The sequence below is a fragment of the Vipera berus genome (genome assembly GCF_964194415.1).
Source record: "Vipera berus genome assembly, chromosome: 6".
NCBI lineage: Eukaryota > Metazoa > Chordata > Lepidosauria > Squamata > Viperidae > Vipera > Vipera berus.
In genome coordinates this window covers 24,295,951-24,323,476 of record NC_138208.1, presented here as the reverse complement: position 1 = coordinate 24,323,476, position 27,526 = coordinate 24,295,951, and the positions used below count along the sequence as shown (strand labels likewise).

The 27,526-nt window shown below is 37.9% G+C and overlaps 1 protein-coding gene across 1 annotated transcript in view; it reads left to right on the top strand.

Annotated features, from left to right (window-relative positions):
• The window catches only part of CPED1 (cadherin like and PC-esterase domain containing 1), a 129,559-nt gene that overhangs the window by 57,404 nt on the left and 44,629 nt on the right, over positions 1-27,526 (top strand). Inside the window, exons 8-13 of the mRNA XM_081331097.1 lie at positions 17,639-17,781; positions 22,155-22,227; positions 22,464-22,631; positions 23,479-23,583; positions 23,731-23,900; positions 25,093-25,149. Of these exons, the coding sequence (XP_081187223.1) occupies positions 17,639-17,781; positions 22,155-22,227; positions 22,464-22,631; positions 23,479-23,583; positions 23,731-23,900; positions 25,093-25,149 (716 nt within the window). The remainder of the gene's footprint in view (positions 1-17,638; positions 17,782-22,154; positions 22,228-22,463; positions 22,632-23,478; positions 23,584-23,730; positions 23,901-25,092; positions 25,150-27,526) is intronic.

The window sequence follows — 27,526 nt, the reverse complement described above, 5'->3', positions numbered from 1 at the left end:
GGCCCGTCTGTGAAGCTGCCGAAAGCGGCAGCTTAGCAGATGGGCCGCGGCAGCTTCCTCAAAGAGCGGCGCCCCTGCCCATTCCGAGAGGTGCGCGCGCACCTCTCCAAAGGTTTGGGGAGGTGCGCGCACACCTCCGCGCGAATGGGCAGCGGTGCCGCTCTTTCAGGAAGCTGCCGTGGCCCGTCTGTGAAGCTGCCGAAAGCGGCAGCTTAGCAGACGGGCCGCGGCAGCTTCCTCAAAGAGCGGCACCGCTGCCCATTCGCGCGGAGGTATGCGCGCACCTCCGGTCGTTCGGAGAGGTGCGCGCGCACCTCTCGGAATGGGCAGGGGCGCCGCTCTTTGAGGAAGCTGCCACGGCCCGTCTGCAAAGCTGCCGAAAGCGGCAGCTTTGCAGACGGGCCGTCGCCGTCGGGCAACCGGGAACCGGTTCCATCTCATTTTTTAAAAAATGGCAGCCGCGTGCGTCCGCGCATGCGCAAAAAACCTTTTTGCGCATGCGCGTGCATGGACACACGCACGCGGCTCCCTCTTTTTTTAATTTGTGATGGAACCGGTTCCCAGTGGCTCTTTTTCTTTTTTAGGTTGCCGACCCCTGCTATAGCCTCTTCTTTAAAAAACCCAGTGATGGAGCATCCAAGATTTCTGATGGCAAGCTGTTCCACTGGTTAATTGTCCTCACTGTGAGGAAGTTTCTTCTTAATTCCAGGTTGCTTCTCTCTTTGGTCAGTTTCCAACCATTGTTTCTTGTCCTGCCCTCTCGTGCCTTGCAGAATAGTTTGACCACCTCTTCTTTGTGGCAGCCTCTCAAATACTGGAATACTGCCATCCTGTCACCTCTGTTTCTTCTTTTCTTTAGACTAGCCAAACCCAAGTCTTGCAGCCATTCTTCATATGTTTTAGTCTTCAGGTCTTTGATCATTTTAGTTGCTCTTCTCTGAACTTTTTCCAAGGTCTCAATATCTTTTTTGTAGTATGGTGACCAAAATTGGTTGCAGTATTCTAGGTGTGGGCTCCCTAGGGTTTTATAAAGTGGTAGCCGTACTTCGTGTGATCTTAATTCTATGCTTCTGTTTATACAACCCAGGATTGTATCAGCTTTTTTGGCTGCTGCTTCATACTGCTGGCTCATGGTTAAGTGATCATTCTCTAGGACTCCAAGGTCCCTCTCACAGTTACTTTTTTTAAGCCAGGTCTCACCAATCTGTATTTGTACTTTTGGTTTTTCCTGCCTAAATGTAAAACTTTGCTTTTCTCCACATTGAAACTCATTTTGTTGGATAAGGCCCATTGTTCAAGTTTGTCAAGAGCTTTTTGGATTCTGAGCTTGTCTTTTTATATATATAAAAGTTTTATTAATTTTTAAAAATTACAGTCTTTAGTGCTTAGTAAACAACATGTTGTCTGGGTTCAGATATTTAACATTAACTTCTTCAATATAAATCTGTTCAATACTACACAATCCAGTATTTTTCCCCTGATTCCTTCTCCTTTTTTTCCCATTTTCTCTTCATTACACCATTACAATTTTTGGTACTGTTAATGTATATAGTGTTAAGATATAAGCATCTTCATATTTTACTAATATCATACAAATATTAATATCAATTCATAAATCAATAATGAATTCATTAATATCCTGTTTTAGTGCTCTTGTTAAAGTTTGATTTCCCATCAGTATTTGAAATATCTTTATCAGTTATGATTTTCTCAATATTATTTACATTTATATAGCTGAAAGTTTTATTCAAATCAATCCTCCTCTTATCTTCATATTTCCCATATCAAAAAAGGGAAAAATGCTATCTTTTTTTATTGAAAAGTTTTATAAAAAGTTACAATATTATCCCCTTCCAAACCCCCCCAACCCCCCCTCCCCCACTTCCCAAAGCTGATTACAGGGTTACAAATATATAATAATCATAATCTAACTAACATTAATTGACTATATAAAATACATAATACACTTTAACCCGCCTTTAACATAATTACCAACACTCTAAAATACCCAACTTCTAGAAAAAATTTAAATTATAACAATAACAATCTAAAATTTACTCATAAGCTAAATGGAACTTTTTAGTCCCATATTTTTTCTGAATATAATCTATCCATCTTCTCCAAACCGAAATGTATCTCTCTTGTGAATGATCTTTCAAGTAAGCAGAAATCTTAGCCATTTCTGCTAAGTTTGACACTTTAAGCGTCCACTCCTCTATAGTAGGCAGACAATCTTTCTTCCAATATTGCCCTACCAGTAACCTCGCAGTTGTTATCAAATTCAGCATCAAATTAATTTCTTTAGTGTCACAGTCTGTAATAACACCCAATAAAAATAATTGTGGAGTAAACTTTATCTTTCTCTTAAAAATCTTTTGAATGTTCCACCAAATTTTAATCCAAAAAGCTTTTATATTTCTACAAGTCCACCAAATATGAAAATAGGTAGCATCCAAACTACCACATCTCCAACATTTGGGCTGTAGATTAGAATACATACAAGACAGCTTTTTAGGATCCAAATGCCATCTATAAAACATTTTATAAAAAATTTCTCTTAAGTTTTGAGCTTGAGTAAATTTTACAAATTACCTCCCACACATCCAAGGAATCGGTTATTGAATATTTTGAGCCCACTTTACCATGCAATCTTTCACCAATTCCACTTCCGAATCCAATTCTATTAAAGCATTATAAATTCTCTTTATATGCGCTCGAGTTTGATCTTTGATCTGTTTTACCAAATGTTCATCCATCAGCGTCAAACCAACCTTCTGGTCTAACTTCCACCTAACTTGCAATTGAGTATACTGAAACCAAGACTGTACAATATTTTCTTGTTTTAACTCAGCTAGTGACCTTAATTGCCAGTCACTCCCTTCCAATCTAAGTAATTGCTTATAAGAAATCATATCCAAATTCACACTCATAGATACCCCCTCTATTGCGTGTCCAGGAATCCCCCAAATTGGTATTTTATAATTTAACTTATAATAATACTTTTTCCAAACACGCAATAAAGCACTTCTTAAAAAGTGAGATTTAAAGGCCTTATCAACTTTTTTATCATAAATCAAATATGCATGCCACCCATATAATAAATCCCATCCCTCAATATAAAGTATACTTTTATTGGTTAAATTAAGCCAGTTGTAGTATTTTCACCCAGTTCCAAACATGCTGTTTACAATGTCTTAAGTAGTGCATTTTTCCCTTTGGTTGTCAGCAGCTAATGGCTGGCCATAGGAATGTAGCCGGTCTTTCCTCTGCCAGTTTGGAGGGCTTTTCTTGGATCTAACGGAAAGACTTCCATCTCTCTGTGATCAACAAGGCACCCCTCCTCTTCATCATCTCTTCGGGGCCAATTTGGGCCCTTTTCAGGGCCCCCAGCAGGGCAAAAATCGAGCACGGAAGGCAGAACCCTGCCTTCCTTCATCCCATCCCACCATGACACAAACCGGAAGTCCCTGGATCCTGAGGTTGTCTTCTGGGGTGTTGGCTATTCCTGCCAGTTTAATGTCATCTGGAAATTTGTTGAGTTTCCCATCTATTCCCTCATCTAAGTCTTTATGAAGATATTGAAGAGTACTGGGCCTAAGACGGAGCCTTGTGGTACCCCATTGCTTACTTCTCTCCATGTGGATGTAGTACCATTGAGGGCTACTTGTTGAATGCAGCTTCTCAGCCAGCTACAAATCTATCTGGTGGTGATGTTGTCTATCCCACCTTTTTCTAATTTACTAAGCAGCAGGTTGTGGTCTATTTTGTCAAATGCCTTCCTGAAGTCTAAATATACTATGTCCACAGCATTTCACTGGTCTACTAATTTAGTCACTTTATCAAAGATTGGTTTGGCATGATCTGTTTTTAACAAACCCATGCTGGCTACTAGTTATAACTTTGCTTGCTTCTAATTGTTCACAGATCTGTTTTTTATTATCTTTTCTAGGGTCTTCCCAGGTGTTAATGTTAGACTGATTGGTCTGTAGTTTCCTGGGTCTGTTTTCCCCCCTTTTTTTGAAGATGGGAATCACATCAGCCCTTTTAAATCCTCAGGTACTTCTCCAGTGCTCCAGGTTTTTTGAAAGATGTGGTGCAATGGTTCTGAGATAACATCTGCCAGGTCCTTTGGAAGTCTGTGATGTAATCTGTCAGGTTCCAATGATTTATATTTGTTTAGATCAGATAGGTGTTCTCTTACTATTTTCTTGCTTATTTTAATTTTTGTTTCTAGTTTGTCTTTTGCAGTAGTTTTTTTGGTATGTTGGGCTATAATTTCTTTTTGTGTGAAGACTGATGCAAAGAATGAGTTAAGCAGTTCTGCTTTCTCCCTACCGCCTGTTACTTCCTTGCCATCTTCTTCTCTTTAGTGGACGTACAGTTTCCTTGACTTTTTTCTTATTAATATGTTGAAAGAAACTTTTTTTATTATCCTTACTTTCTGTTGCAAGTCTTTGTTCATTCTGAGCCTTTGCTTTCCTGACTTCATCTTTGAATGTTCTGGCTGTCTACTGATAATCAGCCTTAGTTATGTGTCCCTCTTTCCATTTTTTGAACTTGTTCTTTTTGTCTTTCAGTTTATCAGAGAGATCTTTGTGCAGCCATGCTTGTTTCTTCTTGAATTTCTTGTTTTTCTTTTTCAGTGGTATTGTGCTGGTCTGGGCTTTTATGAACATATTTCTCAGAGTTTCCCATGCTTCTTGATTTGTTTTCCCCTTTAGGATTTTTGTCCATGGAATCTTTCCTAGGTTCTCTCTAAGGTTGTTAAAATCAGCTCTTTTGAAGTTTAAGACTCTGGTTGGATTATTTTCTATTGCTTGTGTTTGCATTATATTGAATTCCAGTTTTACATAGTCACTTTCACCCAAGGTTCCAGCAACTTAAAATCCCTCTATCAATTCTTTATTAGTAAGAATTAAGTCCAGTGTAGCTTTACTTCTAGTTCCCTCCTCCAGCTTTTGGATGACAAAAGTTGTGAGCTAGGTTGGTTAGGAATACAGTATGTTTGATCTCCCGCTCGCTGCAGAGTTTGTCTCCCAGTTGATATTTGGATAGTTGAAGTCTTCCATTACTATTGTGGTATGTTTCCTACATACATTTGTTAGTTGGTTGGCCAAGAGTCATTATTTGATTAGTTGGGTGGCCTGTAATATACACCTATGGTAATGTCCATTCCCCCCCTTTTATATTGACCCATATAAATTCTGGAGGGATTTTTTCTTTGATCATGTACATTTCTGTAGATATGTAGTGTTCTCTTACATATAGTGCAACTCCCCCTCCTCTTTTTGTAGATCAGTTTCTTTTGAACAATTTGTAACCATCCATCAGTACATTCCAGTGATGGGTTTCGTCACACCAGGTTTTTGTAATGGCAACTACATACCTGCCCTTGTGTACTATTGCTTCTAGTTCACCCTGTTTGTTCCCCAAGCTTTGAGCATTTCTATATAAGTATTTAAGATTTTTATACCTGTCTGTGGGTATGTTTCCTGCACCTCCTAATTGTTTGAGTTTTTCTTTTTTCTCATCACTCCCTACCTCATTGTTTGCTTTGTTTTCTTGGGAAAACAAAGATTGTTTTGTGTTCTAGAGATTCTAAAGATTCTAAAGACCCTTTCCCCTCAATTTTAGTTTAAAGCCCTTCTGATGAGTTGGGACAGTCTTTTTCCGAGTACATTTTTCCCTGTTTTCGTGAGGTGGCCTTACTAGAAACAGCTTCCATCCTATAATACCATCAAGCATCCACATCTGCCTATCCCAGGGCCTTCATAAGGACTCAGTAGGTAGACAAAAATGCCAAATCTAGTCTAAACATCTGACTGTGTGATTAATGATGATGATGATGATGAAGAAGAAGATGATGATGATGGAAGGGACCTTGGAGGTTTTCTAGTCCAACCCCCTACTCAGGCAGGAAACTCATTTACAGGGAGTTTTAATGAAAAACAATCTTTAAAAAAAACTTTCAAGTTTTTTTTCAAGTCCCTGTTCGATGCACCAGAAATGTAAGGTCCCAGTCCCTTACTTAAACTTGAGATACCATATCAATCTAATCTTTTAACCCAAGTGGAGACTTCTTGATCAAGCAGCACTTTATTTGATCAAATTAAGCAGCTGGGTGGCCAATGATCTGGAATGCTAGCAGTTACGTCCAGAAGTGCCAAACATTAGGAAATTGGTAGCATTGCTCTATAAACTTTGCTAGTCAATGAAAATCAGACAACAGAGCCATTACATCATAAGAAAGATATCAATCATTCCTGTACACTTGCTTAGTCCCTCCTTCAGTATATCCCATCCATGTACATGTTTCCCACACTTGCATGAAATTTCTCTGATGCAAAAGCTGATTACAAAAAGCAAGAAGCAACAGTTAGACTAAACAATTTCCCTCTGTTCCAGAACCCTTCACTCGAGTCTCAACATTTTTTTTACATTGTGGTGACCAAAACTGGATGCAGTACTCCAAGTGTGGCCTTACCAAGGCATTGTAAAGTGGTATTAACACTTCACATGATCTTGATTCTATCCCTCTGTTAATGCAGCCTAGCACTGTATTGGCTTTTTGGCAGCTGCAACACACTGTTGGCTCATATTTAAGTGATTGTTCACTAGCACTCCAAGATCCCTCTCACAGTTACTACTATTGAGAAAGGTACCACCTATACTGTGCCTGTCTATTTGATTTTTCTGGCCTAAAAGTAGAATCTTATTTTTTCACCATTGAATTTCATTTTGTTAGATAGCACCCAATGTTCACGTCTGTCAAGATTCTTCTGTATCTTAAGCCTATCTTCTGGAGTGTTGACTATTCCTGCAAGCTTGATGTCGTCTGCAATTTTGATGAGTTCCCCATCTATCCCCTCATCCAAATCATTGCTGAAAATGTTGAAGAGTACTGGGCCCAGAACAGCTCTGGGGCACCCTACTACACACTTCCCTCCATGTAGATGCAGTTCCATTAAGGACCACATGCTGAGTACGGTTAGTCAGCCAGCTACAAATCCATCTGCTGGTGATGCTTTCTAACCCACATTTTTCTATCTTATCAAGTAATAGGTTGTGGTCTTCTTTATCAAATGCCTTACTGAAGTCCAAGTAAATTATATCCACAGCATTCCTTTGGTCTACTAATTTTGTCACCTGGTCAAAGAAGTCAATAAACATGATCTGTTTTTGAGAAAACCATGTTGGCTTTTAGTAATGATTTTGTTTGCCTCTAGTTGTTTGCTGATTCATTGCTTGATTATCTTTTCCAGAACCTTCCCAGGTATTGAGGTCAGGCTGCATCCATTTTTTCCCCATTTTTGAAGATGGAAACTACATCAGCTCTTTTCCAGTCCTTTGATAGTTCCCCAGTGCTCCAGGATCTTTGAAATATAAAGTTCAGTGGTTCTGAGATCTTGTGTGCCAGTTCCTTCACAACCTTGGGGTGTAATCCCAAGGTTACGCTGATGATACCCAGCTTTTTATTTCCACCCCAGATCAACTCAGTGATGCCCTCTCCATGATGTCCCGTTGCCTGGAGGCGGTGAGGGTCTGGATGGGGAGGAACAGGCTTCGTCTAAATCCTGACAAGACCGAGTGGCTGTGCATACTGGCATCTTGGGTTGTCTATTCTATTCCATCTTTATCTATAGGGGGTGAGGTGTTACCCCCCGTAGATAGGGCTCGCAACTTGGGTGTCCTCCTTGATTCACAGCTCAATTTTGAAGATCATATAGGAGCTGTGACCAGGGGGGCTTTTGCCCAGGTTCATCTGGTGCACCAGTTGCGGCCCTATTTGGACTGAGATGCCCTACGCACAGTCACTCATGCGCTCGTGACCTCTTGGATAGACTACTGCAACGCTCTCTACATGGGGCTGCCCTTGAATACCACTCGGAGGCTCCAGCTGGTGCAGAATGCAGCCGCGTGAGTTGTGATGGGGGTCTCCCGATACTCCCATGTAACACCTCTGCTCCGCAAGCTGCATTGGCTTCCAGTTGTCTTCTGGGTGAGATTCAAGGTGCTGGTGATGACCTATAAAGCCCTAAATGGCATGGGTAAGGGTTATTTACGGGAGCACCTTTTGCCGGCGTTAACTTCCCATCGCCCTGTGCGCTCCCACAGAGAGGGCCTCCTCAGGGTGCCGTCGGTCAGGGAATGTCGACTGGTGGCCCCCAGGGGGAGAGCATTCTCTGTGGGCACACTGCCCTCTGGAATCAGCTTCCGGTTGAGCTCCGGATGGCTCCCGACCTTCGCTCGTTTCGCCGCGACCTGAAGACTTGGCTATTTGAACTTGCCGGCCTGGACTGAGGGACTGGGATTTTAGATCTTAAATTTTAAAAATTTTAAATTTTAGGATGTGTTTATTGTTTAGGGCTATTTGATTTAATTTCATTTTAATTTTTATACATTATGTGTTGTTTATAGTGTTTTAATTGCCCTGTACACCGCCCCGAGTCCCTTCGGAGAGGGGCGGTATCTAAATCCAAATAAATAAATAAATAAATAAATAAATAAATAAATAAATAAATAAATAAATAAATAATCCGTTTGTCCTGGTGATTTGAACTTGTCTAGGGTAGTCAGTTGCTGACTTACCATTTTCTTGCCTATTTTAACTTGTGTTTCTAATCTGTTTTTTACAGTACTGTTTTAGGTAGGTTGGACTGTTTTTTCCCTTTTTGTAAAGACGGATGCAAAAAATGAGTTAAGTCGTTCTGCTTTCTCCTTGTTGCTTGCCACTTTCTCCCGCTAATGCTTGCCACTTTCTCCCACTAATGGACCAATCATTTCCTTGACTTTTTTCTTGTTTTTTACATGTTGAAAGAAGCTTTTTTGTTGTTGTAACTTTGACTTTTGTCGCAAGCCTTATTTCATTTCGAGCCTTAGCGTTCCTCACTTCATCTTCGCAGGCTCGGGCTATTTGTTGATAGTCAACCTTAATCATGTGCCCCTTTTTCCTCTTTTTATACTTATCCTTTTTGTCTTTCAATTTATCAAAGAGTTCTTTATGCAGCCATACTGGTTTCTTTTGGGGGCTGTTATTTTTCTTCTTCATCAGTATTGTGCTAGACTGGGCTTTTATAATCTCACTTTTCCAAATTTCCTAAGCTTCTTCAGTTGCTTTCCCTTTGAGGATTCTCATCCATGGAATCCTTCCCAAGCTCTCTCTAAGTTTATTGAAATTAGCTCTCTTAAAGTCCAAGACTCTAGTTTGACTATGTTCTGTTGCTTGTGCTTGCCTAATGTTGAATTCAAATATTGTATGATCAGTCACCCCCCCAAGATTTCTGTAGCTTCAACACTTTCTATAATTTCATCTCTCTTAGTGAGAATTAAGTCCAATATGGCTGATCCCCTAGTTCCCTTCTCTACTTTTGGGGAGACAAAGTTGTCTGCTAGGATTGTCAGGAAAAAGATAAAAAAACCAGAAAACATTTATTTTATATAAACTATCCCAATATTTTTATAATGGCAACAATATCATATCTGCCCTCATTTACCTGAATTTCTAATTCACCCTGTTTATTGCTCATACTCTGTGTGTTGGTGTATAGACATTTGAGTTATTTATGACTGACCCTGTGTTTATTTTCTACATAACCTGTGTGGTGCCTGAGTTCCCCCATTTCCTTACCACCTGTTTGATTAGTGCACTTGGTGTGGCACTCACTATTAAAAGCTTGATTTTGCTTGACAGCAAGTTTGATATTCTTATCTGCATACACATCTATGTTACAGGTACTGATAACCCTATTAGTTTTAGATTGCCGGGGAGAGGAATGTTCTATATCAATTAACTCACTGTCCCCATTGTTCAGTTTAAATATTTCTCCAGAAAATCTGTGAATTTAATACCAAGTAACTCAGTACCTTTGTTTGATGGATGCAGGCAGGGCTTTTTTTCTCATAGAATGCTCAGAACGGCATTCCGGCACCTTTTTATTTTTGCAAAAAACAAAACAAAACAGCTCCCTTATTGGTTTTCCTAAGCCTATTGGGGGGGCTAGCAATCTTGGCTCTTTTTTATGACTTGTGGATTTCAACTCCCAGAAATCCTGAGCCAGCCATGCTGAGGGGAAAGGGAGAGATTTCCAAGCTGAGCCATGCTGGCTCAGGAATTCTGGGAGTTGAAGTCCTTGAGTCATAAAAGAGCCTGCACTAGAGGAGGACATTAACATTATTTATAGGATTACGTCTTTAGGAACTAAACTTTTAGAATCTAAAACAGCTAATTCAGAAAAGCCAACAGGAAAGAACCTCACATTTTTCATCTGCTTCTGTCTTTTGGAAGGTAAAATTAGATAACAAAATAATCTATTTCTTATGTTAACATCTCTGCAATGAAATCGAAGGTAACAGGAAAGAAATGAGAAACATTTTTCTCAATGTAATATGTCTAATTTAGCTGATTCTACAAAAAATAGTATCTTTTGTACACTGTTGAAAACTATTTTGAATCTAAACAATTCTTAAGAATGAAATATTCTTAATTTGGACTTTACTTTTACTGTTTGGACTGTTGTGTGTTTTGAAAAATAGATTATTTAGAATCTAGTTATGTTGCACTTCAGTCTTTAAATAATTAACCTAGTATATACATAACAATATATGATGTTTTCCCTGGTGAGCTTAACATCAATAACATTTATTAAAAAGGCTAAAATAATTTCTGGTGGTATTATCTGTATAGTAAAATTTTGGACAAGCAGTGATCATGTTACATATGTGCATAAGCGTAGTCAGTAGCATATGCCTTTTTAAAAATATCAAACATACAAAGAAACAAAAATAAGTCCAAAATATCTGTATTACATCCAGAAATGCCAACTTTGCAATCAAAGTTTGGATGGGGAGAAACAGGCTTCGTCTCAATCCTGCCAAGACTGAGTGGCTGTGCATACCAGCATGTCAGACTAACCAATCTTTTCCATCGTTAACTATGGGGGGTGAGGTGTTACCCCCCGTTGATAGGGCCTGCAACTTGGGTGTCCTCCTGGATTCATGGCTCAGTTTGGAAGATCATATAGGATCCGTGGCCAGGGGGGCTTTTGCCCAGGTTCGCCTGGTGCGCCAGTTACGGCCCTATCTGGACCAAGATGCCCTATGCACAGTCACCCATGCGCTCGTGACCTCCCAGCTAGACTACTGCAATGCTCTCTACATGGGGCTGCCCCTGAGGACCACGCGGAGGCTTCAGCTGGTGCAGAATGCAGCCGCGCGAGTTGTGATGGGAGTCTCCCGATACTCCCATGTAACACCTCTTCTCCACGAGCTGCATTGGCTTCCAGTTGCCCTCCAGGTGAGATTCAAGGTGCTGGTGATGACCTATAAAGCCCTAAATGGCATGGGCCTGGATTATCTAAGGGAGCACCTGCTGCCAGCGTCAATTTCCCATCATCCTGTGCGCTCCCACAGGGAGGGCCTCCTCAGGGTACCGCCGGTCAAGGATTGCCGACGGGCGATCCACAGGGGGAGGGCGTTCTCTGTGGGCACGCCTGCCCTATGGAATCAACTGCCAACGGAACTCCGGACTGCGCCCGACCTTCATTCATTTCGCCGGGACCTAAAAACCTGGCTCTTTGAGCTATCTGGTCTGGACTGAGGGGTTTAATATTTTTAAATTGTGATTTAATTTTTGCGGCTAGACTTAATTTAATTTATTTTAATTTTATATTGGATTGTTTTTAAATTTTGCCTTGTAAACTGCCCTGAGTCCTTTGGGAATAGGGTGGTATATAAACTGAATAAATAAATAAATAAATAAATAAATAAATAAATAAATATTTCTTATCCATAACTATGGCATCCTAAGGATACCTGCATACATGCAATTGTTTCTCTGGGATCAGTAACGCAACAGGGATTGCTTTTTCCTTCCAGTAACTTATACCTAAAACCAGTTTATTGCATTTGGCAATTGTACTAAAAAAAAATCTCATTCATTTAATTTGAAATCAAGTGAAAAATTGATTTAAATTATTTTATTAAAACAAATTAATGGCAATTCTTTTATAAAAAGTTGCCTCAAACAAAATGAGTTTGACATGCCTGCTCTAGATAGTTGAATGCTCCAAAATAAATTCTAGACCAGGCCTGTACAGGCAGCCTACAAAGCACCCTTGGACAGAGCACAGAATTTTTTTTAATGTAATAAAATCACCACCACTGCCCTAAAAGTCATGTTGCCTAGTGCTTCCATGGCTTACCATGACCACAAGCTCCAACACTGTAGATGCTCCTCTAGTCACCAAATCATTGATTAGCCCACCAGCATTCCTTTGAAGACCACAAAGATTTTTAATTTATCAGTGTGGGCCTTTCCTTTCTACAAGATAATAATAATAATAATAATAATAATAATAATAATAATAATAATAATAATAATAATAATAATAATAATAATAATAAATGAATAATGAATAATGAATAATGAAGAAGAAGAAGAAGAAGAAGAAGAAGAAGAAGAAGAAGAAGAAGAAGAAGAAGAAGAAGAAGAAGAAGTTGGAAGGGACCTTGGAGGTCATCTAGTCCAACCCCTGCTCAGGCAGGAAACCCTATACCATTTCAGACAAATGGCTGGCCAGTCTCTTCTTAAAAACTTCCAGTGTTGGAGCATTCACCGCTTCTGGAGGCAGGTTGTTCCACTGGTTAGTTGTTCTAACTGTCAAGAAATTTCTCCTTAGTTCTGGGTTGCTTCTCTCCTTGACTAGTTTCCATCCGTTGCTTCTTGTCCTGCTTTCAGGTGCTTTGGAGAATAGCTTGACTCCCTCTTCTTTGTGGCAGCCCCTGAGATATTGGAACACTGCTATCATGTCACCCCTCACCCTTCTCTTCATTAAACTACACATACCCAATTCCAGCAACCATTCCCTATATGTTTTAGCCTCCAGTCCCCCAATCATCTTTGTTGCTCTTCTCTGTACTCTTTCTAGAGCAGACATGTCAAACACAAGGCCCGGGGGCCAGATCTGGCCCACGAAGTGGTTTCATGCGGCCCGCGAAGCCATCCTGGAAACAGTGAGGGAACGGCCCCCACTGCCTTGGCCCTGGCCCAGAGACCCTCCTCCTGCCAGAGACCCTCAGATCTGTCCCACTCCTGCCCAGGCCCCCATAGGCACCCTTGATGTGAACGATGTAGAGCTGGCCATGCCCACCCAGTAGGCCATACGCACTTTAGCCATGCCCACCCAGTAGGCCACGCCCACCCAGGCCATACCCACCCGGCCCCCTGAGGGCAAGCACAATGCTGATGCAGCCCTCAATGAAATTGAGTTTGACACCCCTGTTCTAGAGTCTCGACATCTTTTTTACATCGTGGTGACCAAAACTGGATGCAATATTCCAGGTGTGGCCTTACCAAGGCATTGTAAAGTGGCATTAGTACTTCACGTGATCTAGATTCTATCCGTCTGTTAATGCAGCCTAGCACTGTGTTGGCTTTTTTGGCAGCTGCAGCACACTGCTGGCTCATATTTAAGTGATTGTCCACTAGGACTCCGAAATCTCTCTCACAGTTACTACTATTGAGCAAGGTACCACCTATACTATACCTGTGCATTTGATTTTTCCTGCCTAAATGTAGAACCTTACTTTTTTCACAATTGAATTTCATTTTGTTAGATAGTGCCCAGTGTTCGAGTCTGTCCAGATCCTCCTGTATCTTAAGCCTATCTTCTGGAGTATTGGCTATTCCTGCCAGCTTGGTGTTGTCTGCAAATTTGATGAGTTCCCCATCTATCCCCTCATCCAAATCATTGATGAAGATGTTGAAGAGCTGCACAGACCTCTTCTAGATTTTCCTCTTGCCTTTCCGAGTTAACTCCTTGGTCTGTCATTGAGCAAGAATTGACTTTGTAGGGAAGCATATTGTCATTTGATGTATATTTAACATATGTTCTACCTTTATTTACCAATTATATAATATTTGTATGCAATCCACATGGCGAGGTTTGGGGAAACGTACAATAGAAAAAATATATTTTTAAAATCATAAGATTAAAACATCGCCTGGCCCGCACCGCCTCTGCTGCCCGCATTGCACAGCCCCGCCATATAGAGTGGGCTCTGCTGCTCCCACAGCACCAGCCATGCCAGCTCTGGCCCCAGGGAGGGGAGCCCACAGCCAACACCCTTCGCACCTGTGACTGCAGCAGCACCGCCCCCCCACCCCCCAGCCTCCTGCGCCCGCCAAGATGAGAGTTCCGGCACCTATTTTTTAGAAAAAAAGCACTGGATGCAGGTGACCTCTTTTGTACAGTTTTTCATTGGACCAGCTGCAGACATCGTGACTAATATAAACAAAGCCTTCCCCTTTACACCACTCTTTTAGCCACATACAGAATTCTGCTATACATTGGCCTTTTCCATTTTGTTACTTATACACTGGTAAAACCTCTGAAAAAGTAAGCCTACAGCCTATCCTGCTAAGTTCCTGCCCCAAGCTCTGGAAATCATTCTGCACAGAAAGTACAACTTTTTGGGACAGATCATTAGTGTCAAGATGTACAATAGCATCTACATCACACTTCTTGCTGGCATTTTTCACTATCTTAAAAAATTCTATTCTATTCTATTCATGCCTGGCTGCTCTCTTTTGTCTAGAGCTGCTGAATTCTGTCCCACCATCATCTCTTCTGTTTGTATGTCATCTCATAGGCATCTCAAATTCTACATCCATTTTTCTCATTTTAGTCTCAGCATCCAGAGATCCCAAATGTGTTTTTATGGCATTGAATGTGAAAGGAACACCTTCAGCTCATCTTATCTATTCCCAGGTGATCCAGTAACTGAGCACTGAAGTCAGCTGAAGCTTCCAGTTGCCACAATGGTCTTCCAGTTCACCTTTCAGCAACAATAGTCCTGTGCTTTCACCACAGTGTTTTTTTCCAGCAAGCTTTCTGGAGAGCATTAAATTGCAAACATTACATGGAAAGAACATGAGTTAAACAGGCAGGCTATCCAGGAAAAATAAACATTCCGATAGAGGATGAGCTAAATTTAGAGGAATAGTGGGGTGAAAAGCCAGTATTTAAAATATTTTCTTGTGCTTTATCACTGGCTGTTGTGAACAATGGTGAGTACTATGGATATTTAGCACAAGAGGCACAGTAATATCCCGAGTACTAGGGCATTTAGTTTTTCCTTAAAAGGAATTCATCAAGGGGAATTTAAGCCTGATGATATAGTTTCCCTGGCAAGTATACAGAGGTACCATGGTTTTTTCCAGGTTGTTCTAACTTACAGCTCTAGAGCCTCTTGCTAACTTCCCATCCAAGTACTAGCCAAGTCCAACTGTACATATTTTCTAGTACTAGCTTCCATATACAGCTCAAAGAAAGTTAATAAAAAATTAATCATTTCTGTTTTATTCCCTATCTTCACCCCAATACAAGAAAAGAAATAATAGATTTTAGACTTTTTCTGACTAGCAGCACAGCAGAAAAAGATCATTTTCTTCAGTTAGCCTGAAAGGAATCCAGGCCCAGGAAGGCAAGGCTGACAAGTCTTCAAATTTTCCACAGAATAACCATGTTGTAGGAAAGGCTTTATTGTCTTGTTCATCCTGCTCAGATTTAGGGATGCTTGAAGTGGTTTTTATATTGAACTTTTCAACAAATCAACCTAGGTTCTTTTTCCAAGATGAATATGCAGATGAAAAATTCTCATTGCGAGATTTTTATTCTTTTTATAGGTTCTATCAATGCTTTCTTATTTATCTTTGTAAAATACTTTTTAACCGTTTTTAGTTTGAGTAATGGAGATCCAGTGTGGTCTAGTGGTTAAGGCATTAGGCTGGAAACAGACTATGAGTTTTGTCCCACTTTAGCCAGCTGGGTGACCTTGAGCCAGTTCCTCTTTCTTATCCCTAGGAAGAAGGCAGTGGCAAACTACTTTCAAAATCTTGCCAAAAAACCAGAGACTGGTCCAGGCAATCACCAGGAGTCAACACCGATTCAAAGTCACAAAAAGGAAAAAAAAAGACTATTACAGTACAGTCATTTAATTCTATGTCCAGTAGATGGAGGTAATGTGTTAGAGAAACTCTTTTCAGTCAAGTGATACATTGTGATCCCCCCTTAGTATTATTTCTTTTTAATCAATAAGTAGATAACAGATAATCAATGAAAGAAAACTATTGAGTGTGGTTATTATTCTCCATATATTGTTGTAGTTATGATCATATTAGTTTTCTTGATGTAGAGGGAGATTACAATCTATTCATTACAAGAAAGGAAAAAATACTTAGCAAGTCATAAAACGTGGGTTTTTTTTTGCACAGCTGTCATTCATTTATTCTTCCTCCTAAGAAAAAAGTTATCTTCCCTTTTTTCCCCCAATTCAGTTCTCTCACCTCACAGTTTTATGCTATCTGTTTGTATACCAAGGACAAGAGGCAGAGAAATTGCTCCAAGAGACAGGAAGTCTCTTAGAATTCCTTTTTTCCCCAAACGGTCATCTTTTAACCCTTCATGGAACACAAGTAGAAATATACTTTAGGGAATAAAAATAAATGCAGAGAGGACTGAACAAATACTGCTAGGAAGTTGGAGCTTCATTTTTTTTAACACTCATTCTGGCAGTCTTTAGAAATACATAGTTAAGGTAAACTTCAATCCATTGTTTTAGTTATTTTATTATGAAAGGATTATAAATTAGTTTGAGATTTGTGCAGAAAATGGAAAGGGGTAAATCATTTTAAAATGTAAATAAACAAAAACAGTTGGTGTCCATAAACATAAATGAGCATGCAGGCACCTGAGAACACAAACAACCTCCAGAATTACTTTGGTCATAAATGAACCTTTTATGATCCACCATGAATCTCTTTATTATTTTTTTATTAAATATTTTTACAGAATAAAAACAATGCAATTTTAAAGAAGACAAAGCAGAGAAAAGTGACAAGTAAACAAGAAATAAATAGAAACAACAAAGAGAAAAAATAAAAAAGCAACATCTCATCTTTTTATAGCAATCATGAATGCATTTATGTTTTATCCCTTCTCTCTAAAATTATATTGTGGTTCCATTCTTTCCACATTCTATTATTTCTAATTATCAATCCCATAAATCAGAAGTTTATTTTTTCTCCAAATTTCAGCAGAAAGTCTATAAAAGTTTTCCAGTTACTGACAAATGTGTCATTGTCTTTTCCCTCTTCAAACAGTTAATTTTGGTGTCTCTGCAAATTCTGTCATTGTCCTCAACCTTTCCTCCATTGTGGGTATTTCAAAGCCTTCCCATATGACATTTCATGATTTTATCCATTTTGTCAGTAAGAAAATCAAAGTTACAAATATCCAGAAACTCAGCTGAAGTAAATAATTGCCAAAAGAGAAAATAAAGTGATTTCTGCAACTCCAGAGATCTTGATTTAATGTAAATGTATGTCAGATGTATACTTTTTTTTGGTAATTCATTTCAATGTATGTCTGAAGCCAGCTGTGTACTGTAAAGGAACAAAACTATCTTTCCAACCCCCTTTGAACTTGATCTCTGCTTCCAGAATATGGAATAGTCAACTGTCTACTATTTCTTTTGAGTGGAAAATGGCAGGATTAAGTTTACAGTTTGAGAAATCCCTGGAGTTAAAGAAATATATATTTTAACGTTTTAAAAACATGCTTCTCTTTTTCTTTTACAGTTGCAAACATTTTTTCAGACATTTTTGAGGGCTGCTTCTCCTCAGCAGGCTTTGGATGACATGAAAGAAGCAATAAGCAAACTCTTGTTGATAACTGAGGTTTTCAGCGAAGCAGCGTTACCTCAGCCACAAACTACAAGCCAGTAAGTGGTTGAATATAGACAATTTTCCAAGAAATGTTCTTTGGTTTACCCAGAAGTAATTCCAAGTTAGAGAGAATGGTTGGGATTGAATGACAAGTCAGCAGATTAGTTAATAATATCTTATATTATTTATAAAAATGTTCTTTTGCTCTGGAATTTTGCTCAATACCCATGAGATGAAAAGTGTACTTATAAAATAAATAATGAAATAAGATAGATTTGGTTTTCATCTTGGCTCTGCCTTTTTCCTGGTTTCATCTGAGCCAAGTGCTGTCCTCATCTAAAAAGATTGTGCACACCTATTCTAAAGGAAAAATAGAATGCTAATACAATAAACCAAGTTGGCTTAATATCCAAGGCGGAAAACACATTCCACAGCTTGACTGGTTTTGCAATCAAAAACCTTTCTATAATCAGGGAAGCACATATTGACTTCTTTTTTATATTCTGTGGCTTCCTTACTATCCAGTGTGTATCAAGAATAATGTCTCTTGTTCCTTGGCCTTTCTGAAAACCATCTTGGACATATGGAATTTCCATTTCCATGTACGATTAAAATCTGTATTGATGAACCTAAGCATTATTTTGCTTGCATGTGAAATTAAGAATATTGTATGCTAATTTGCAGATAATTCTGTTAAGTCTCCTTTTTAAGATTCTGGATTGTAAATTGATCTCTTCCAATCTGTTGCTCACTGTGTTGTTCTCCAGATTTGCTGGCATAGCCTCATTAGGATCTTGACTAATTCTTTTTCTGTTGCTTGCCATATTTCAGTGGTTATTCCAGCAGTTCATTCTTCTGTTCCATTTCTGTTTCTTAGGCCATATAATCCAATGATGGTTTCTCCTCACTATTTCCAATTTTGGCATTCCAGCCACAAGCAATATATTATGCTTGCATGTTCTCTGAATTTTAGGTTGAGTTTGACTGTAAATTTGTCAACACCCTTTTCTTCTGTATCAGTAGCTAGAGCATAAACTTGGATAGCTATCAAATCATTGCCAGCAGTGCCTGATATTATTCAGACATTGATTGCATTGTATCCAAATGATGGCTTTGCTATATCTTCCCAAGCTATGGAAACAATGCTCTTTCTTTTTTGGTTTTTATAGTTAACACTATGCTCTTCAGGTGGAAAATACCCAGTTTTGGTCCATTTCAGTTTGCCAGTAACTTAAGTAACATGTCTCTGATTCATTCCATCTTTCACTGTGTTCTTATGTTCCATGTTCCTACTGTAATTCTGTCCTTGCCATTTTGGATTTTATTTTGCTTCATGGTAAAATAACAGGTAAAGTCTTGTTAGGCTTTAACCTTGCTATGTGATGAATACTAGTAATATTGCAAAAGATCCTTAGCATTTCTTTATTAGCATGCTGAGTGCTAATCAACCATTTGGAATTATATCATCAATCACTTTATATTCTCTAGTCTTGATAAGCTACAAGAGTTGTTTAAATAATGCCTTGGCCATTGTCCCTAAACTGATCATCTGAATTCAGCACTTTCCTTTCTTTTTGTAATATATTTTATTGATTTTTTTTCAAAACATAAATCACTCAATAATTGGTAAACAGTGTGTTGTCTGAGTTACATTTGTAAAACAATCCTTAACAATTAATTTCTATAATCTACTGTATATTCCATATATTAATTTTAGTTGATTTCCTCTTTCCCCAAAATATCCTTTTTGCAAACATTGAGTTAATACAATTCTTATTGTTTTGATATTCCTAAAAATAATAATCATATTAGTATAATATTTCTTTTCTTTTCAGTCATTTTGGTTGCCTTATCATAAATCCTGTTACAATCCTTATTTTAGTTTATTTCTCCCACCAAATTCTAGATATTCTTACTAGTGAAAATATTCTCAATGATTAATTATATTTACATTGACAAATTTAATTCTATTTTTTTCATATAAGCCATCTCACACTTTTACATTTCTTAAGAAATAGATAAAACAGTGAAAAGAGAGAAGAAAAAAAATGAAAAATGAAAAAAGAAGAAAAGAAAGCAAGAGCAAAGAAACATAAGAAATAACATACTACTTAAAATATATATCCCTCCTAGGTTAATATATATTTATTTCCTCAATTTTTTATTGTTTTTAATCATAGTTAAGAATAACTTTAATCTTTAAACATTCCATTCAATCGGTCTAATCATCTAATCCAGGGGTGTCAAACTCAATTTCATTGAGGGCCGCATCAGCATTGCAGTTGCCCTCAGGGAGCTGGGTGGGTATGGCCAGGGTGGGCGTGGCTAGAGTGCATATGGCCTACTGGGTGGGCATGGCCAGCTCTACATTGTTCGCATCAAGGGTACCTATGGGGGCCTGGACAGGAGTGGGACAGATCTGAGGGTCTCTGGCAGAAGGAGGATCTCTGGGCCAGGGCCAAGGAAGTGGGGGCCATTCCCTCACTGTTTCCAGGATGGCTTCGTGGGCCACATGAAACCACTTCGCGGGCCAGATCCGGCCCCCGGGCCTTGTGTTTGACATGTCTGATCTAATCCATTAACTCTGATTCAAAACATTTTTTATACTTTTCTTAAATTCAGTCACATTTAAGTATCTAAAACATTTCCTTTATTTAAGTCGTTTCACCTTTTTTTTTACAGAAAAGAAAAAAGCATTCTATATTATTTTGAAAATTCATCCCTCTTAGAGTAATATGTTCCAAAGTGTTTCTATTTCTTTAGCCATATTCAAACAAATGTTTCTTTTTTAAGTATTCTCTCTGATAAGTCCCATCATCTATTTTCTTAGTTTCCATCTTAATCTTTTTTCTTTTCCAAGTATCTTTCTTAATCAATGTACTTTGCTGAATCAAAAGATTTTTCCGTATGATCATAAGTGTTGCTGTAGATATAGAAAGTAAATCAATATCTTTGTTATGGACATTTGCCCATTCCTTTTTATTAGGAATCTTTTTCCTTCCTTTTTTCTCTACTTCTCTTATCACTTTTTGTCTCTCCAGTTAGCTAGAATGCTTTTTTCAGTCTTTTTTCTTGTCCTCAAATTTGCTTTGTAGTGTTGAAATGTAAATTGTCTTTTCCAAATCTAATATTTCTTGAAATTTTTTTTCCACTTGAATTGAATCATACTCCTTTGTTTTGTAGAATTCCATCTTTAAGTCTCTATCCTCGAATTTATGTTCAGTCATCTGTTTTGTTTGTTCCCTCTGCTATATTTTCCTGAGGGTTTTTTGGAATAAAATTAAATTGGAGATAAGTTGATTTATACTTTTAAAGTTATTTTGTATTTCTTTGTAGTTTGAGATCTTTGTCCTTTGAATTAGTTGCAGCTTATCATATATTTCCTCTTTTGAAGTATTCATTATTTCTTGATAAGTGTTTTTTTATAAATCTCTGATTTTCCATGATGACCAAAAGTCCAGATTTTTTTCTTCCCCCCCTTTGGAAATAGCTTTGAAGTCAGAATTAAATAGATATGTATAGTCCAGAGAGTTCATAAAAAGGTCTTTTTTTCCTTTGTTTCTGTTCCCTCAAATTTGTAAGTCTCACTTTATCTAAATAGCTGTATTAAGGCTTTGAAAATCACAGGCAGAGATTAGTCTTCTCCCCAGATTTTACCATGACTGTCATAATCCTCATCCACCAGTAGGTGTCAGCATTGGTTCATTTTCCAGATCTTTTTCTTCATGGAGGGTTAGATTCACCTTCCAATAGCCAAAGGATGGGGGGGGGGAAACCCTGCCTTCTTCACTTTCTGAGGTTGTTTTTTTGCTTCTTGGGAGTTTCTCCTCTTCAGGAAAGTAGGTAGGATAGAGAAAATCAATATTCTTACCCAGATTGAAACACGCTGTTTACAATCAGCTTAAAGTAGAGCTTTTGACTTCTGTTGCTTGCAGCTGGGGCTAGACTGTGGAGTTAGCTAGCCTTTCTACTGTTGGTTTCTGGAAGGCTTCTCCTGGATCGATCAGGGAGACCGCCATCTCTCCTAGGTCCCTGGGACTTCCTTCATTTCCACCACTCTGGGGTGGCTTCTGACCCATTTAGGATCCCCAAACAGGAAGAAACTCAGCTGGAGGACTCAGCGTCCCAAACCCCTCAACTGCTTCAATTGCTTGCAGGAACCAGAAGTCTGAATTCAGCACTTTCCTATATCTTTGCTGCCCAACCTAAATGCCTGCTTGCTTTAGGAATGATTTTCATGCTTGGTGTCCCAACTAGGAGTACATACTCTTGGCATACACACCTGATGTTCTTTGGTCATCCATCCCAGGAACATCCCCCCTACCATGATGAGGCAACTTAGCAAGACTTGTTTCTGAAACATCATTTAAATTTGGGTTTCAGGTTAATTAAAAAATGAAATCAATTTATTTCAGTTCTCTTATTTCAGATGCAGTTCTTGCTTTCAGATGTTAACTTTTGATATTGGATTTGGACACACTTTTTACCCTATTGTTCTTGAGGTAAGCTTTGCATGTTACAATTGTCACATGTAAATAACAGGTGAGGTGGGTGCCCTGTATGATTAGGTGAAAGGATTTTTGAAAAGAGGAAAATTACAATGTTGGGGAAGTATTTTCTGTTCATGCATGTATTTTCTCCTTCTGTTCTGATACACATTTCCTGATAGAACTTTGCATTTGTAGATGTTGAGATCAATAAATTGGTTAAATGTTTAATCAGTTAATATCAATTTTAGGTACATGAATATTTTGATTTTCAAGCTGATGAAGATTCATTTTCCGAGGACCAAACTGTTAAAGAAATTCTTCTTAGAGATACATTCAGTATCCTCTTATCAAATAAAACATCAGCCTCCACTTTCTTTGAAGCTATGCAGAATGTATATCGATCAGCAGGAATTAAGGTAAGGCTTGAGGTATGGCAGCATTCTGCAAACAAAAATGGTTTTTTTCAGTATTAAAGCTGTGACTGGCTTATAATTGCCAATAGCTTTTGATATTATCAGCCATATTTTCATTTTAAATCACCTAAGAGATTATAAGTCCCTTGGAGAAAATTGGCAAATTGCATGTCTGAATATGAGGAGGACTAGGGTTGTTGTTAGTACTACTCTATTACTAATATTTTCTTTTTGTCATATTAGTTTATTTATTTATTAATTTAATTTCTATACCGCCCTTCTCCCGAAGGACTCAGGGCGGTGTACAGGGCAATAAAATGCAATAAAAATACAATATACAAAAATTAAAATGAGAATTAAATAGAATAGCCCAATTGCAGTAAAAAGTTAATTAAAATTACAATTAAAATACCCCAAACCCATCAGACCAGGCCGGCTTCTTCAAATAGGTGAGTTTTCAGGTCACGGCGGAAAGAGCGAAGGTCAGGAGCCATCCGGAGCTCAACCGGTAGACGGTTCCAAAGGTCTGGCGCGCCCACAGAGAACGCCCTCCCCCTGGGGGCTGCCAGCTGACACTCTCTGACTGACGGCATCCTAAGGAGGCCCTCTCTGTGGGAGCGCACTGGACGAAGGGAAGTTGACGCCGGCAGCAGGCGTACAATATAGTTGTACCTATATTGGTATTGTTAATAAAAAACTAAATAATTGTACCAGTTCCCCTCCAGATATGAATGCTACATTCCAATGTGATGCAACTCCGGGATTTCTTTAGCCATGTCTGCCCCAGCAACAAAACATCCAAGCAGTATTGTCTTATCTGACCCAAGGTTCTCTTATTATGTATTCACAGGGTGACCATTTCAAGGAGAATTCTGATTATTGCCTAACATTAGAAGAATTAAATCCATTGATTAGTTTTGTGAAAGGGATTCAGAATCCAGGGCAATTTGAACTGGTATGTGACATTTGTGGTTTTATTTTGTAATAAATGTTTTTCCCAATGTGAATATTTTTCCATATAAATTTGATTATTTAATGTTTCTTCACCATACCAGGATGAAAGACATCATTTCTTATTGTTCCCAATTGCTTTTACTTTCAGCTTTTACCTTCTGTTGTTCCTAAAATCCATTTTTTGCTGCATGATCTTTATCGTATGGTGAACTCAGGAAAAAAGCTTAACTCCATCCTAGCTCTTCATTGGTTCCTCTCAAGTTTACTTAAACAGTTCCAAAGAATTAGCAAAATAACATCTGCAAACCTTCCAAAAGGGTAAGATAATATTTTAATTATATTTTTTCTTTTCAACTTTATCACATCATTTGAAACTATTAGAGGCTGAAAGAGATTGTTAGACAATTCTTTTGATTAATTGTCCTGATATCAATAACTGTTCACAAATTAACACTAAATCAAAATATCCATTATGATCCATGTTTGTCATCATTTTTAATAATCTCAAATATAAGGTAATAAATATATAATGTAACTTAATCTATAATAAATAAGTCACACTAAACTTTATTTTTCCCAAATCTGTGACACTATGCATAAATGAGGGAGAATCAGAAAAAAGAACAAGTTGATGAAGGCCAATATTTCAAAAAATGCTAAGAGGGATTAACAAAAAAAATCAAATAACTTAGATTGTTGTGGTATAGTTCTGTAATTTTTGTTGAAATGCCGTTTTTGATAAACATCCTCCTAACTCTTTATACCTCTCAGCAAACCTTAACATTATGGCATCAGTCCAATATATAAAAGTTCAGAAAACCATATGATCTCCATTGAATAAATTTGTTTCATTTTATTAATTTTAAACACCTCAAAATAAAATTAATTTTGACAAAGATTATCCTGAATTGGCCACCCTTTAAAAGTATAATTCTAACATTTGCGTATTTATTACTGTAATAGATGGCTTTTCAGTATGAGCTGAAAGTTGCACTCCTAAATACCCCTTGGATGTTATAGAAATAAAACTGAAAGAAACTGCATTTGGTTGAGTGAATAAAAAGCTGGAAAGAAAACCATCTGTATAAAAGAAATGTTATCTCAATAGATTTAATTACTCTGCTATTGTAATTTAAAATGTCTGCATTTATTGCCTTATGCCTTCTCATATTTTGAATTTTTAATTGCTTGATTTATTCTTTATATTTGATTTCTTCCCTACATTTAATGCTTGACATTCTCTACATTTAATTAATCAACCTCATATGATAAGTTAACATTTTTGATAATATCTACAGTTTATGTATAAATCACAGAAATTAGTATGTACAGATTCTCTGGTTGTGTAAATTGCACTCTTAAAGTTTTATCTATTTATCACATTGTTCTATTTCATTTTTTTTTCTTTCTGCAATTACGTAACTGCAGTACAGATTGTAACAAAGTCTTTTTTTGTTCTTCCAGCACACAATGAATTAGTAACATAGTAATTTTTACAATTTTTCAACAGGCAAAAAAACCATTCAACAAATAAGCCTTCGATGACAGCTAAATGGTCAAATCTTGGGTGAGAATTAAGTACAATTATGATAACAAAATAAGTATAAGGAGTACTGGATATAGCTTACCAGACAATGACACAATACACTATCCACCCTCATTTCCTGATCTTATTGTTCTTACATAATTCCTATTGAAATGATAAGGATTGTTAAAGTACACAGAGTATGAGCAATAAACAGGGTGAATTGGAAATTCAAGTAAATGAAGGCAGATATGATATTGTTGCCATTAAGGAAACGGTGAGATGAAACCAAACAGAAGAAATAGATGAACTTTTTGCTAGTAAGTTAACTAAGATATGTAGGAGGTACATCACAATAGTAATGAGGGACTTTAACTACCCTGACATCAACTGGGAGACAAATTCTGCACCAAGTGGAAGATGAAACAGATTCCTGACAATCCTAGCAAACAACTCTGTCTCCCAAAAGGTAGAGAAGGGAACTAGGGGATCAGCCATATTGGACTTAATTCTCACTAAGAGAGATGAAATTATAGAAAGTGTTCAAGCTACAGGAGCCTTGGGGTGCGGTGGGGGGACTGATCATGCAATATTGGAATTCAACATTAGGCAAGCACAAGCAACAGAACATAGACAAACTAGAGTCTTGGACTTTAAGAGAGCTAATTTCAATAAACTTAGAGAGAGCTTGGGAAGGATTCCATGGATGAGAACCCTCAAAGGTAAAGCAACTAAAGAAGCTTGGAAAATTTGGAAAAGTGAGATTATAAAAGCCCAGTCTAGCACAATACTGATGAAGAAGAAAAATAACAGCTCCCAAAAGAAACCAGCATGGCTGCATAAAGAACTCCCTGATAAATTGAAAGACAAAAAGGATAAGTATAAAAAGAGGAAAGAGGGGCACATGACTAAGGTTGACTATCAACAAATAGCCCAAGCCTGCAAAGATGAAGTGAGGAACGCTAAGGCTCAAAATGAACTAAAAAAGTTTCTTTCAACATGTAAAAAACAAGAAAAAAGTCAAGGAAATGATTGGTCCATTAGTGGGAGAAAGTGGCACTTAAATATGAGTCAGCAGCATGCTGCAGCTGCCAAAAAAGCCTAAGTTCTGGGCTGCATTAAGAGATAGACTCAAGATCACATGAAGTACTAATACCATTTTACTATGCCTTGGTAAGGCCACACTTGGAATACTGCATCCAGTTTTGGTCACCACAATGTAAAAAAAATGTTGAGACTAGAAAGAGTGCAGAGAAGAGCAACAAAGATAATTAGGGGACTGGAGACTAAAACATATAAGGAATGGTTGCTGGAATTGGGTATGTCTAATTTAATGAAAAAGAGAACTAGGGATGACATGATAGCAGCATTCCAATATATCAGGTTTTGCCACAAAGAAGAGGGAGTCAAGCTATTCTCCAAAGCCCCTGAAGGCAGGACAAGAAGCAATGGATGGAAACTAATTAAGGAAAGAAGCAACCTAGAACTAAGGAGAAATTTCTTCACAATTAGAACAATTAATCAGTGAAACAACTTACCTCTAGCAGTTGTGAATGATCCAACACCGGAAGTTTTTAACAAAGAACTTGAAGGAATAAAAATAGCTTAAGAATTATACAAAATTGTAGCTGTTGCAAAAATTATAATTAATTGTGAATTCTTAGATAAATCCAATAAAAACACTATTATTTGCACTAAAAAAAAACATACTACTCAAAGTGAGATTAGAATCATTAAGCATCTCATATTGAAAATATTTGAGAATGACAATGTAAACTGCAATCTTAAGTTCATAAAAGTGTATTTACATGAGAATTAATCACCTTTTCCTAAATGCAGTAGAAGGTTATGTATCTAGGATCAATTATTGTGCTAAAGTTAAAGCAATTAGGTAGTTCATTTTATGTATTATTATTAGTCCATAATAGACTCCTGTGGGATGAAAAGCTCTTTTTTGAAGGTGGTAGACTGTAATCTACCACACTGGCTAAATGCAGTTTAGTAGATAGATGTTTTTTGACTATAAGAAGTTTAAAAGAGGGTAAAAGAGAGAAATATTTATTAAAAAACCCAGAAATTTACCTATTTTTCCCCATATTTCATTACCAATTTTAAGCAAATGAGTATATTTCATCATTTAAAAAATCCTGAAAATCACTAGTGGTAGTCCTTGACTTATGACTGGTTTCTTAATGACTGTTCAAAATTATAACGGACCCAAAATAAGTTATTTATGGTCCATAAAGCACTTCTGACTGTCATAAAATATTGTGCCACCTTATTCCATGGTCACATGAACATATTTTATGAATTTGACAACCAGCTATCCTTTACGACAGGGGTCCCCAACCCCAGGTCTGCAGACTAGTCCGCAGCCAGTTAGGAACCAGGCCGCATAGCTGGAGGTATGCTGAAGGCA